This window comes from Triticum aestivum, chromosome 4A, assembly GCF_018294505.1.
Source record: "Triticum aestivum cultivar Chinese Spring chromosome 4A, IWGSC CS RefSeq v2.1, whole genome shotgun sequence".
Lineage (NCBI taxonomy): Eukaryota > Viridiplantae > Streptophyta > Magnoliopsida > Poales > Poaceae > Triticum > Triticum aestivum.
In genome coordinates this window covers 573318869-573332360 of record NC_057803.1, presented here as the reverse complement: position 1 = coordinate 573332360, position 13492 = coordinate 573318869, and the positions used below count along the sequence as shown (strand labels likewise).

At 52.3% G+C, this 13492-nt stretch overlaps 2 protein-coding genes and 1 pseudogene across 2 annotated transcripts; 1 reads left to right on the top strand and 2 right to left on the bottom strand.

The window, feature by feature from the left end:
* Positions 1 to 3346: 3346 nt before the first annotated feature.
* On the bottom strand, positions 3347 to 7228 carry LOC123087061 (uncharacterized). Its single transcript, XM_044508963.1, has 3 exons — positions 5804 to 7228; positions 4959 to 5241; positions 3347 to 3753 (listed from the first exon to the last, which is right to left on the bottom strand). Exons 1-3 carry the CDS (start codon positions 6527 to 6529, stop codon positions 3713 to 3715), a joined length of 1050 nt encoding a protein of 349 aa, XP_044364898.1. The 5' UTR covers positions 6530 to 7228; the 3' UTR covers positions 3347 to 3712.
* A 3170-nt stretch (positions 7229 to 10398) lies between these two features.
* Positions 10399 to 11325, top strand: LOC123082342 (probable histone H2AXa; annotated as a pseudogene).
* A 569-nt stretch (positions 11326 to 11894) lies between these two features.
* LOC123082341 (protein FAM126B) lies at positions 11895 to 13253 on the bottom strand. The gene has a single exon (XM_044504688.1). The coding sequence runs from the start codon at positions 13056 to 13058 to the stop codon at positions 12048 to 12050; it is 1011 nt and encodes a 336-aa protein (XP_044360623.1). The 5' UTR covers positions 13059 to 13253; the 3' UTR covers positions 11895 to 12047.
* Positions 13254 to 13492: the final 239 nt, after the last annotated feature.

The following is a 13492-nucleotide window of genomic DNA, read 5'->3' as shown; positions in this document are numbered from 1 at the left end:
GTGGTGTTCGGAGCTCAATCATTGTGGTGTAAAGCTCCATGCAAGCGTCGGGGTCTCCAATTAGGTTGTGGAGATCACCCCGAGCAATTTGACGGGTTCCGGTGACCGCCCCCAAGGGTTGCCAAAGTGTGCGGGTTCGGTGCCCGGCACCAAGGGTTGCCATTTGTACGGGTTCAGTGCCCGGCCCCAAGGGTTGCCATTTGTACGGGTTCGGTGACCGCCCTCAAGGGTCCCTTAGTGGAATCATGACATCTTGCATTGTGCGAGGGCGTGAGGAGATTACGGTGGCCCTAGTGGCTTCTTGGGGAGCATTGTGCCTCCACACCGCTCCAAACGGAGATTAGCATCCGCAAGGGTGTGAACTTCGGGATACATCATCGTCTCCTTGTGCCTCGGTTATCTCTTACCCAAGCCCTTTACTTATGCACTTTACTTTGTTATAGCCATATTGTTTCTTGTCATATATCTTGCTATCACTTAGTTATTTATCTTGCTGAGTATAAGTTATTGGTGCACATAGGTGAGCCTAGTTGGAGTTGTAGGTTTTGTGCTTGAAAAATTAATCGCTAGGTTTATTCCACATTTGTTCAAGCCTACCGTAATTATTTTAAAGCGCCTATTCACCCCCCCCCCTCTAGGTGACATCCATGATCTTTCACATTCCTTCTCTAGTACTGAAGTGAAACCTTACCCGCTCGCCTTGGATAGAAAGGTGTCACTCCATCAAGATGCAGAGTCACTCACCTGAGAGATTGTCCATGCGGGTGAAGGGTCGTCATCGGTGGAAGGTGGCGGCACGAAACTCCTCCTCCCCTATTGATTTTGAGGTATCCGCCCCTCTCCCCTGCCGTCTCTCTCCCACCGATCTTGGGCTCTAGCGTCCTTTGGATCGTCGGTGCCGTGCTAGGCGGGCCTTGGTGGAGTTGTCCTAGGGACTGGAGGAAACTCTGGCTTGTTCGTCCCGCCCGATGGCGGTGACACTCAAAGGAGCCGCTTTCTCCCTTGGGGGCACTGCTGAGATCCACCACCCCTCTCCCGAGTGAAAATCTACATTATGCTTGGATGGGGCTATGGCGGCACAAGGTGTGGCCTGCCCTCACTAGAGGCGTCACCTAGGGTGTCATGGGTGCTCGGGTGAGCGGAGAGGCGGGTGTTGGGTCTCGGTAGCGTGGGGCTCGGAACATGCAGAATTGTTGTGAGTTGCGGAGGTTGGCGTTCTTTAGGTTGATGTTCTCTAGTGGCGACTCGCGTTCCTTGGTTCCAGTGGTGCGGCATCCTCGAACGTGGCGGAAGGGGATAGGGTTAGCTAAAGGCATTAAAGAAAGCCCTTGTGGAAGTCGCCCCATAATTAAACTTCTTAATTTATTTTTTAGTCATATTGCTATGTTAAGGACATCTCCAAAGCGGACCCTCAAACCGTCCGGACACGGAAGCCATCCAAAGCGGGCATGTGTCGATCCCCGGAGCAGTTCGGAAATACTTTTTTCAGCAAACATGAGACAAAGTGGGCGGGGGGGGGGGGGCTTTGTGGGAGTCCAGACAGCAGACACGTAGGACTCCAACACCCCCGACCCACCCAAAACCACATCCGGACCCCTGACTCCATCCTTCCATTTTCTATTCTCACCTTTCCCCTCTTGTCTTCGCCGCCGCTCCGCCAACCCGACCGCCACACCGCACCCCTGCCGGAACTCGATGAGGGCGTCACCTCCAGCGGCACACCCCAGCTCCACGCCGCTTCTCCTCCGCCGCCGTTCAACACGTCTCCTCGGACCGCCGCTCTGATACCATCCACTCCTATGATGCTCACCATGCCCGGCAACTGTTCGGTGAATTGACTGAGCTAATTTTTTGTCCATTCTTCATTGAAGCAATCAATTCAGATATGGAGAACATCTACGAGCACTATATTGAGTCGTCTGATGGGGTGGACTACACGGATGAGACGACGATGATGTAGGTCGTGTTTGCAGACGCGCAACCGGTCACGTGGGCATTTGACGCTGATGGATGACTACTTTGCCCCCGATGCCCTCTTCGCCGACAATTTTTGCCGACGATTTCAGATGCGCAAAGAATGTCTTCGATCGTCTATACCATGGCGTCCGGTCCTTTGATGACTACTTCAACTTGAAAAAGGATGACGTGGGAAGGATTGGGTTCTCTGGTTATCAGAAATGCACGGCCGCACTGCGGATGCTTGCATATGGCATGGCCGCTGATTCGTGGGACGACTACTTGCGGAGATGGCATGGTCAGGTTTGCAACTGCCATTGTCGACGTGTTTGGACCGCGGCACCTAAGAGAACCAACTATGGCAGACACCGAGAGGTTCTTAGCAATCTCGGAAACATAATCGTGGAGGATGAGGGTGAGGATGTTGCCGCATGTATTGAATTGAAAATATAGGTGATCCTATCGAACTTCCCGACCAAAATCCGATCACATTTGAAGAGTTTGTTCAAATGCATCAACAAATTCAGCATCGAGCAACTCACAAGCAACTGGAGATCTGATCTGTGGGCGGTCAAGGGGGACAACAATGTTGGACTGTAATATTTGAACTTTTTTAATTAGAACTACCGTTGCATTTGAAGATTTCAGCTATTTTAGACTATATATGCGGCTATTTGAATGTGCGGACTTTAAAGAAAACAAATTGGGGGTCGGATGTATGTGGGAAGCGTTGGATGGGCCGCCTCCGGCATCAGTGTCCGTGGAGTGATCCCCCCTGTCTGTGGACGGATGCCAGAGCAAATTTGCGGGTCATCGTTGGGATGCCCTAATGTAGCAATAAGTATTTTTCTTTGGTTTTCTTTAACAAAGCGTCAAGAATTATCTTTAGTATAATTATTAGATTGCAAAGTGGTTGCTAGACTAGCCGTTTCTGCAGTGTATCTGTCCTTCGGAAACTTTTTGCTCTGCTGAAATGTTTACACATTACGCAATCATGAGTCTTCTGTATGTGCTGAGTATCTTTTTCGGAATAATTCGTGAAGTCTAAGCCCCTGTTCAAAACAAGTCTTGGCTGAATGCACTGCTAAAATAGAATTGTGATTCACTCATTCTAGAGCTATAGATGCTTTGTTTTTTATTCTTGCTGGGTCATATACTCATATGTAGGCATATATTGTACTCCTTAAACAAATATAAGATCGTTTAGATCACTACTTTAGTGACCTAAATGATCTTATATTAGTTTACAGAGGGAGTAGCTTTCTGAATGCTAACACAGCCTGCAACGTTTCCGCTACTAAATGGGACTTCCTACTCTCAAAAGGTACCAGAATACTCAATCTGGAAGTGAGAAATATGCTGCTGAAGAAAGCAACCAACAACTCCCAGGTGAGAATGATATCATAACAGATATATAACCAGGGAAAATCAACTATAGGCACTTTCAACATATTTTGTTCCTACAAGCCAGAAGCACTGTTTAATTTCTCTGAAGTTTCAGAAACACCAAACAGATAGCGTCGTCTCCTAGTGTTCCAAATGTGAAGTGGCAAAGAAGCGCGCATAACCTGCACTTTTCCGGAACTGGGTGACTATTCTAGAGGAAACCCTACACACTGTATTGTATGAACTGTTCAGTGATAAGAAGGTAAACTGCTAATCCTCGTCAGGCCATCACTCTGCTGTAAAATTGTGGAGGCGTTGACAGTACTGTCCAGGGGAAGAATTCATTCTTGTCTGATCCTATCCTTCTCTTCTATTCAGCATCAAGATCTGGAAACAGCAGTCGGTCATGTCCTGGAGCAGAGTGATAGAGGTCAGAGGTCAGAAACAGTAAGCAAGATAACCGAAGTCATATGCTCAGGACGTGGTGCAAAGAAGAACACTGATACATTATCATATAACACTATTTTCCTCAAAACCACAGCACAATGGGCGCTCATAGAATGGGATATGTGTGAAGATAACATAAGTAGAAGTCTATTTCGGAAACAGCTTGGCATTTAAGATTGTCTAAGTAGAACATCAGCATATAGTATGAATGAAAGGAACATCAGATTTTACATTGATAATATAATGGGATTCTGCAAGTTCATATTTTCTCAGGGTACAGGAACAAAACTGGGTGTCATTTCATACGTGAGTGTTCTCAGCCCGTCGATTGCTTGTATCAGCATAAAGTATAAGCTACTCAGCATTTTATTTACGTCTGTTTATGTACACTGGCTAGCTAGATACCTTTGACTATCAGCACACGTTAAACTACTACAAGTCCAGTAGGCAGCAGCTAAACTGAATATTTGCTGTCACTGAGAGCACATGCTTTGGACCGAACACAACACATATCAAAGTATCAGACGGGATGATTGAACATGGGAAAACAGTGCCTCTTTTGGTTCATAGGATAGGATTATCATAGGAATAGGAATTTTATAGGAAATGAGATGACATGTATCTCAAATCCTATGAGTAGGAATAGTAAACGAGATGTCATTTGGTTGACACCAAAGGAATTTTTCCATTGAGTCTAGGCTCATTTTTATTTTCCTATGAAATGTGGAGGATAGGAATCAATCCTATGTAGGAATAGGAATCCATTCCTATGAACCAAAGGGCTCTAAAGAAAAAAATCCTATAAGAATCCTATCCTCTAAAATTCCTATGAAATTCCTCCAAACCAAAGGAGAGTACTTATGTAGCATCAAGTTAATACAGGAATTAGTGCACAACATTATGCAAACACATTATAAATCCCACGAATTTTCGCATCAAGCGTTTGAAATATCACATGCTACCTACACACCGAACTCAAGATACCAGATGAACAATTGGATTCTTGATCCTAATTTACAAGTTTCTTCCTAATTTCTTCAGTTACATGGACTTGTCATGTGACTAGTCACTAGTGTGGCGTTTGTATCTGAAGAGAAAATGCATAGTTCCATCTTCCAACAGCAGAGCAGACGTGCAGAGTACTACTAAAATGGGAGTGCAGTTCTCACCTGGTGTGCCAACTCTGAACACCACGATGTCAACGGGGTCGTCTCTATGGGGCAGGTCGGTGAGCAGAACGGTGGGCTGCGCAAGGTTGCCTGCCTGAATGCAGAGAGTGATGTCCTGGAAGTTGAGGCCGTTGCCCAACCGCTGCGCCAGTTCATTGCCCAGCCCCATCAGACTCCTGCCATGGAGCGTGAGAGCTCCCCTGCCCTGCTCATCCGTGCTCCCGTTATCATCTGCCACGACGCAATTGACTTGCACAGTCTCTTCAGAGCCTTGGTGCCATGGCTGCTCATGGAAATTGCAGAAAAGCGCTTAGGCGACACAAATCAAGGCATAGATGAGATGACACAACATGATCAGTCCTCTAATGAACCAATTCAAAATATTAACACCTGAATCATGAAGGGAACTACTTCAGCACCAATTATCCAGATTGAAGCATTTACAGGGAAATGAAAATAATCCGATATTTCACAATGCCAACTACTACAGCAGTAGCTATCATCAGAGGATCCAATTATCATCAGACTAATAATTCAGCAGGGATCGTCCTCTGAAGTACCCAATACGCAACATGAATTGAAAGCTTATGGTGCAAGACCTGTGCTGCAGTAATCAGCAATAACTACTGGGTTATTCAAGCAAGAATTGACCGCACATCCACATGCATTGTTCTATTTGAGCAACCAACCCCAAAATTTCGCTATAGAACTGGTGTAGACAGCTTAGCAGCACTTGTTGCAGCATTGTCAGAAATAATCCATAGCCTAAGGCTTAAGCACTCCAATTTATTCAGGACCACCCAGAATTGTGCAAGGGAGAAGGGTGCGGGTGAACAAGATCTTACAATATCGGGGCCTCCTGGTCGCAGCTGGTACGGTGGCCTCTCCACCCTCATGGGGATGACCTGAACCTCCCACTCCATCATCGAAGTGACGCGGGAGCGGTTGATGGCCTCGACGGTGACGCGCCTGTGCCACCGGCGGTACCGACCGTTGGCCCGGAGCGCTCTGAGCCTGGCCGACGTGCCATGGAGCAGCACGACGCTGCCGTTCTTCCCCGGGGTGGTCCACCACATGACGTGGGAGTCCTCCGGCTCGTCGAAGGCGCACTGGGCGGCGTCGAAGCCGACGTGGCCGGGCCCCGCCTCGGCGCGCGTGACGGCGAGGTGGCGGCCGTAGGCGCCGCGGAGCAGGACGAAGTAGTTGGTGTCGGTCTCCAGGACCTGCGCGACCCACGCCGTGTTGACCATCTCGCGGCGGCGGTCGATGGAGACGCCCCGCCCCGTCTCGTCGGCGCAGAGGTAACCGCCGCGGCCGCGGTTGCGGAGCCGCACGTACTGCCCGTCCTGGAAGGGCGCCACGCCCATCTCGGCCCAGACCGACTTGCCGGAGGCCACCGCACCCGCCGCACCGGACTTGCCGGGGGCCCTCGCGCCCGCCGAACCGGACTCCCCGCGGGCCGCCGCGCTCGCCGAGGTGGACCTGCCGGGGGCCATCGCGCTCGCCGAACCGGGCTTGCCGCGGGACGCCTCCTCCTCGGAAGACGACGGCGGCAGCGACGGCGGCGACATGGCTAGAGGAGGAGGTGGATCATGCGCGGGGAGCGGCGAGCGAGCGGGCGAGGGGGAGAGGGGAGCGGCAAAGAGGGAGGAGGAATGTTTGTTGCCGCGGCGGTTATCGTCCACTGTAGCGCCGAGCCAAGGCGGAGGGCGTTTAAATAAGCTCCCCGCACGCGGAGGGGCGGCGAATCCAACGCGCAGGCGCAGGGAGGTTCCGCCCGCTGACGCGTGGGGCCCGCCAGCTGGCCGTGCCGCGCGCGCCACGTGGTCCCCGCCTGCCTTGCCGAGGAAGGAGTTGACCCCGTCGACGACCCGGGCCGCCGCCTCTTCGTGGATGCTCCTCGCCGGCGACGATGATGAGGATACCCTCCTGTTTCCCCGGGCGCCGTCCTGACCATGACTCCGGCGGGTCAGGTGCTCTGCGCCGCCAGGCCTCGCCGGGCCGGGCGAGGGGCGGGATCGACAATTGGTCCGGCGAGGGCGGAGGCGGCCGGACGTGGGAGGAGGGCGAGGGGTGGTGGTGGGGTGGGGTGGGGTGGGTAGTTGTTGAGGAGGGTGGTTGCCTGATTGGGGCGGAGGGACGGCGACCGGAGTAGCAGTAGTGTACGTCGCGGCGGTGCGTCCAACGAAAACGTTGCAGGTGCGGTGGGGGTGTGGCGACAGCGGTGGGCCTGCGGTCTAGGGCGAGAGTGACAGACACCGGACTGGTTTGGACTTGGGAATTTGGAATCCAGCCACCGGGTGGGTTTAATTGCGCTGTAGGCCAAACCTAGCCCTTTTTGCTGGGTCAAAGTCCAGGCCACCTGATCCCGTAGACCGCAGTGTACTCTAGGAGCTCAAAAAAAAAAAAAGGAGAGTTGGAAGTTTCTCACTGAGGTCGACCCTCGAACCTCTTGTTATTATTCTCAAAAAACAAAAACAAAAAACTATAAATGCGTGCATAAAATTATATCACACATATATGCCACATATATTTGTCAAAGAAATATAGTTGCGTCCATTTTATACATCAAGCCACCTACATAATTGTACTTGGACCCGTGGCTCGCGTTGCCTCCAGGGACGCGGCTCGGGCGAACCTTGGTCGCCGCCGGAGGAAGCCGGACATATGCTTCGCTCATCCGGCGAACGACGATGGCAGGCTCGCCTCCTACCTCCAGGAGGACTCCTTCGGCTGTGGCGCAATGATGCCTCTAGGCGCGCTGCGTGGCGATAGAGTCGGGATGCTAGGGCGGTGGCCCCATGGGATTTGAGCGGCGGTCGCTCCACCTGGCAATTGACACGGGTTCCCGGGCCCAAATCCGTTTTGCTACGGGTGGTGTGGGCTCAGGGGCGGCGCCCCTGTGTGGCTCTCTTCATTGGCGTAGCTGGGGGAGGCCGAAGACGCGTTGGGCGTGGAGGGTCTGGGCAAGGCCTTGATGTGGTACCGGTGGTATCCAAGGTTGGCTTTGTTCGATGGTCGGCGGGCGCGGCGGTGGGAACTTGGTGGGTTGCGACCTGTTGTGGATCTTGTATCCGAGAGCGGCAGCACTAGGTGGCGACCGAAAGGGTCTTCGCTTTTGTGCGGCAAGGACGACCGACCGTGGTCATCGTTGGTGAAGAGAGGTCGACGGCGTCCGGTATCACCTTCCTTCATTGTTGATGAGTGTAGCTCTCCTTCCTGTAGCGGTGGACTCACCCAGTGGCCTACTCCCTCGACTTGGCTCCTCTGGTTTAGATTTCGGTCATGGGCTGGGGAGAAATCTCCGCTCGGCTTGCAGATTCTGGCAGGGGTGACGCCTGCGGGTGTCGTAATCTCCTTGTGGAGCTGCCATGGTCCTGATCATGTCTCTCCTCGAGCGTCGGGGGGGGGGGGGGGGGGGGGGGCTTGTTTCAGTTCACTGGAACAAGCGACGTGCGGTGTCACGGCGTCGTTCCCTTCATGGAGGCGCTGCCTTGGTTGTTCGCGGAGTTCTCGATGATGGAGTTTGCGGCATCTTAGTTCTTAGTGTGCATTGCCTCTCAGGACATGGACCTCCAGGGTGCAATGTATGCCATCGCCAACGCCTCTTCCGTGTCTTCTTCTTTAGGCCCGGCTAGGTCCTGCCACCCACTTGCCGACTACTCTAGGTGCTATGTGGTGGGTCATACGTTGATCCAGTCGGTTATGTATTTGTTGTTGTAATTTGGATGTGTGGTAGCAACGGATGTGGCTTATATGAAATGCTGGTAACATGTGGTTCTGATTCAGTTAATTCAGATGACACTGACGATGATTATTGTCTGTTGAAGCTCAAACTAATCAGGCTCACAACAAGGGCATCAAGCTCCACTGCATCATTGACGATCAGGCTGCTACATTGCTACTTGATTTAGGCATTACTCATTAGTTTTTTCGGTCAGCAGTTTACTTGTAAGCTACCTCATCAACACCCATTGAATAAACTGCAGAGTTTGTGACTCGCTGGGGCGTAGTTGGATTGCACACACTAGATTCCCTAACGTATTTGGTCAGCTGCTGGATTTCAATTCACTACTGGATTTAAGATTCTGCCTCTTAAGCACTTTGATGGTATTATTGGCATGGGTTGGTTGGTTGGTTGTTAGCCCGAGGAATGATGAGTGTCAATTGTCATCAAAAGTGGCTGCCATTTGATTACAAGGGCGTTTTTGTGTTTGCAAGGTGAGCCACCGGCTAAGTTTTCTTATACTACTATGGAGTTGTAATTTTTTGGCAATGCCTAATGGTTGACGGTGAATACGAGTTTGTTTTCGTCACTCCTACTGGCCAACCACCTCATAGGGCTTGCAAAACATAATTCCTTTAATTGAGGGTGCTAAACCAATCGATATCCAGCCCTATAGATATTCATCAGAGTTGAAGTCTGAAATTGAAGTGCGGGTGGGTGAGATGCGCAAATCTGTAGTGATAGTCCATAGTTCCAATCCCTTTGCCTCACATATCATGGTGCGCTAGGACGTGACATGGCGTCTATGTGTTGATTACATATATTTGAACTTATTGACTCTCAGGTCCAAGTTTTTCTTGCCTGTTATCGATGAACTCCTGGATGAATTGGTAGGTATTCCTAGTTTTCAAAGCTTCGTGAGCAGGTTACCATCGGATTCGGTTGGCCATAGGCGAAGAGTACAAAACCGTGTTTCATTCTCACAAAATTGCCACTACGAGTTCAATGTCCTGGCATTCGGTTAACAGGCGCTCCAACAACCTTCCAAACAGTTATTTGGAGATGTGCGCATGCAACTTTTTTGATTTTTTTAGCATTTAAAAATGTGTTTTTTTAAGTGGGTACATACCTAACAAGGATTCATCCATGTATTTTTCCATATAGTTTGCCCAATCTCCTGGTTCTGACTGCGCCGTTTGACAATCCTAAATTAAAAATGTATGGACGATAAATTCAACATTGCGTACGCAAGCTATGCAACAACAAATCGACACCATCAGTTTCGTATGAGTGAAATATAAGCACCCTATAAAGTTCAGAATGACCATACCGCAGCTTATATACAATACAACAATATAAAGTTCAGGTAACAAGATCTGCACTAGTCGCATGCATGCATGCATGCATGCATGTCTACTCGCGTGCACGTGATACATTCTTTTTCATGCTACACATGACCCTCAGATTTTCTATAAAACGAACAGCCTCCATATAACCAGTTATTTTTTTCCGTGAAAAAAAAGGTGAATTAAAACAAAAACACTCCGAAAAGAAATAAAAAAGGAAAGAAGCAATTTATTGCCCAAGCTGGCGTGGCGTCCGACGTCACCGATCCGCGCCTCCCCCGTCCCAGCCAATCGCAGCGCGCCTCGCGCCCCAACCCTACGCTATAAATCCCCAGTCCAGTCCCCACCTCTCGAGGGTTTAGAAGCTTCCGGACCTCCCCCCAAAGGCGAATCGGCGATGAGTTCCACCGGAGCGGGCGTCGCCGGCCGCGGCAAGGCGAAGGCGACCAAGTCGGTGTCGCGGTCGTCCAAGGCCGGCCTCCAGTTCCCCGTCGGCCGCATCGCCCGCTACCTCAAGGCCGGCAAGTACGCCGAGCGCGTCGGCGCCGGCGCCCCCGTCTACCTCTCCGCCGTCCTCTAGTACCTCGCCGCCGAGGTAAACCATCTTCGTCGATTCCCCTTCCCCTTTTCTCTCCGTCAATCGGCGCCCGTCCGATCTCGTGCGCCCGATCGTTCGTCGTCCGTGATTCGAATCGGATTGGGGTTTGATTTGATTTGATCGTTTCCATTGCCGCCGGATACGTACGCAGGTGCTGGAGCTGGCCGGGAACGCGGCGCGGGACAACAAGAAGACCAGGATCGTGCCACGGCACATCCAGCTGGCGGTGCGCAACGACGAGGAGCTGAGCAAGCTGCTGGGCTCGGTGACGATCGCCAACGGCGGCGTCGTGCCCAACATCAACCAGGTGCTGCTGCCCAAGAAGGCCGGGCCCAAGGGGGATCTGGGCTCGGCCTCCCAGGAGTTCTGAGCGCGCGCGGCTTCAAGGCGAAGAAGGAGAGGCCGTACTGTCATGTCATCTTGTCTGCCTGACGACGATGTTCATCTCAAGTTGTGGGTTGTGATGTTTCGGGAGTCTGAAATGGCATGGAAAAAACCTTGGTGTCTTCTGGGCTCTGTCGTGGTTGAATGAATGAGTCGATCGATCAGTACAAGAGGGGAGGAATATATACTCCTATGTGGTTTCTTATATGCGAACATATGTTGCTCGGTCGTCTTTTTTAAGATTGATATGGTTTGGTTGCTTGAATGATTGAATGAATTCCCTGTGTAATTTTAGTTACAAGAATCTGACTAGTCTTAGTCTGAAAGAAATGATCATCTCGCCGTGGAAATAAAACAGCATCAAACGCTGTTCCTCTTTCAGAAATCAGCCAACATAACTCTTAAGTTGCAGAAGGTGATATAATAAGTATCATCTGATTAACAAAAGAAAATGCAGACAAAATGCTATTCATGTACTGTACATAGTATATAGCTGTGGCTGAATTCCTAGTTACTGAGCTTGCTTGCTTGTTGCTTTTTGATTGATGATTCAGTTTGGTTTGATCATCCGAATGAATGAATTCCCAGAGGTGGTGTGGTTTCCTGAATCTGATTACTCTGTCTCTACTCTTGTCTGAAATGAATGCGTGTTGTCGAAGAGATCATCTTGCTTCCTGTGCCCGTTTCCTCTTCGTCCAGGGGAAACAGAACAGCAGTAAAATGCAGCTTGCACGAACGAATGTTGTTCTTGGCATTCTCTCTGTCCCTCTCCCAGATATCCGCAAACATTATTCTGCAGTTGCAGAACCAAAATCCACAGGTGCCAGTGACTTCTCTGCTAGTGCTCAGCAATTTGTTTCACCATTCGATTCTTCTCATCATAGTAAAATGAGAATGTCTGATTAACAAAACGAAAAAGATTACAAAAACGCTATACAACATCAACAGCCTTGCCTGCAATGCCTGAATTACACGCCCTGATCAGTAATGAATCGACTTGCTTGCTGCTCGTCAAGTGTTGATCGATCGATGGGTTACTTCTTGCCGCTAAGGATGTTGGCCCTCATGGTCTCCAGCTCTGCCATGTTGGCCTCGACGCCGGCGAAGGACGGCTCCGGGATCGGCTCCTCCACCATCTGCGACAGCCTGACGAGGCTCCTGCAGGCCAGCACGGCGCGCGCGTCCATGATCTCCATGGCCCTCAGGTAGAGGCACTGCGACGCCCGGGCGGCCTGCGTCCTCAGCTGGTCGGAGTTGGTCGGGCCCAGCAGGCAATGCCCCACGATCCGGAGCGCCGGCTGGAACAGCTCCCACGGCATAGGCACCCTCCGCCACTTCTCCTCGCCGCTCTCGGCGGACGCGATCCGGGCCTTGTCGTCGCTGCGGTGCTTCCCCGTCCACGCGACGCAGAACTCGCAGAAGTCCATCTTGGAGGAGAGCGGCATGAGCCCGATCTTGGAGTGGTAGAGCTCCAGCACCGCGCCGACGATGCGGCCGCGGCGCGTGGCGCGCATTGTGCCGTGCGGCTCCAGCGCGGGGGAGAGCTCGGCGACGTCGGGGTCGTCGGCCTTGCCCGGCTTGGCCGCCGGCGCCGCGGACGTAGGCTTGATCGCCTCGTGGTACACGCTGGGCTTGTTCATGTTGGGAAGCGTCACTGTCTCGGCCTCCCCGGACCCCCGCTGCGCCACGGCGTGCGCGTACAGCGTGAGCAGCACGGCCTCGAACCCGGCGAGCGGCTTCCGGGAGACGGCGCGGGACATGTACACGCCCGCGAGCGTCGGCACGAAGCGCAGCACTGCGAGCTGCAGCGCCGGGAGGCCGGACTGGAAGGCGCCGTAGAGCCAGCCGCAGAGGGCGTCCTGGCCGGCGCCCGAGCCGGCGCCGCGGAGGCGTCCCGTGACGGCGCGGGCGACGCCGTCGTCGTGGAGGAGCGCGGCCGCGGGGTCGCCGGCCGCGGCGAGGGAGTCCGGGAGCGCGCGGCCCAGGATGGCGACGAGCGAGTCGACGGCGGCCTTGGGGCTCTGGATCGCCTGTGGCGACGACATCGTCGTCGGCAGCGGTGCGGACAGGAGGATGAGGAGGAAGAGGCTGGCGTCGTCGACGTGCGGGACGTGTGGTTCGGTCCGATGGAAGGGAAGGGCCGAAGGAGGAGGCGATTGGATCGGAGGAGGAGGAGGAGGTTTGAGCGGGCGGCGCGCTATCGCTTCAGCTTTGACCCGGTTCGTACGCTTAACGCGAGCAAATCAAGGGAAGGGCACACCCGCCATTTACGCATGCAGGAGAGTGCGTGTCATGTGTGCAGCTTGCAACGCAGAAATTTTGGAGGGAACGTACACGAACGGGAACTCCTTTGGAATCCGTTTGCAACCTAGGAAATGCACATTCTTTAGAAAAAGATTTTTTTTGGGGGGGCGGGGGGGGGGGGCATTACTACACTTTTTGTTGCGCATTTCTAAGGAGAGTGGCGATATGGTGAACG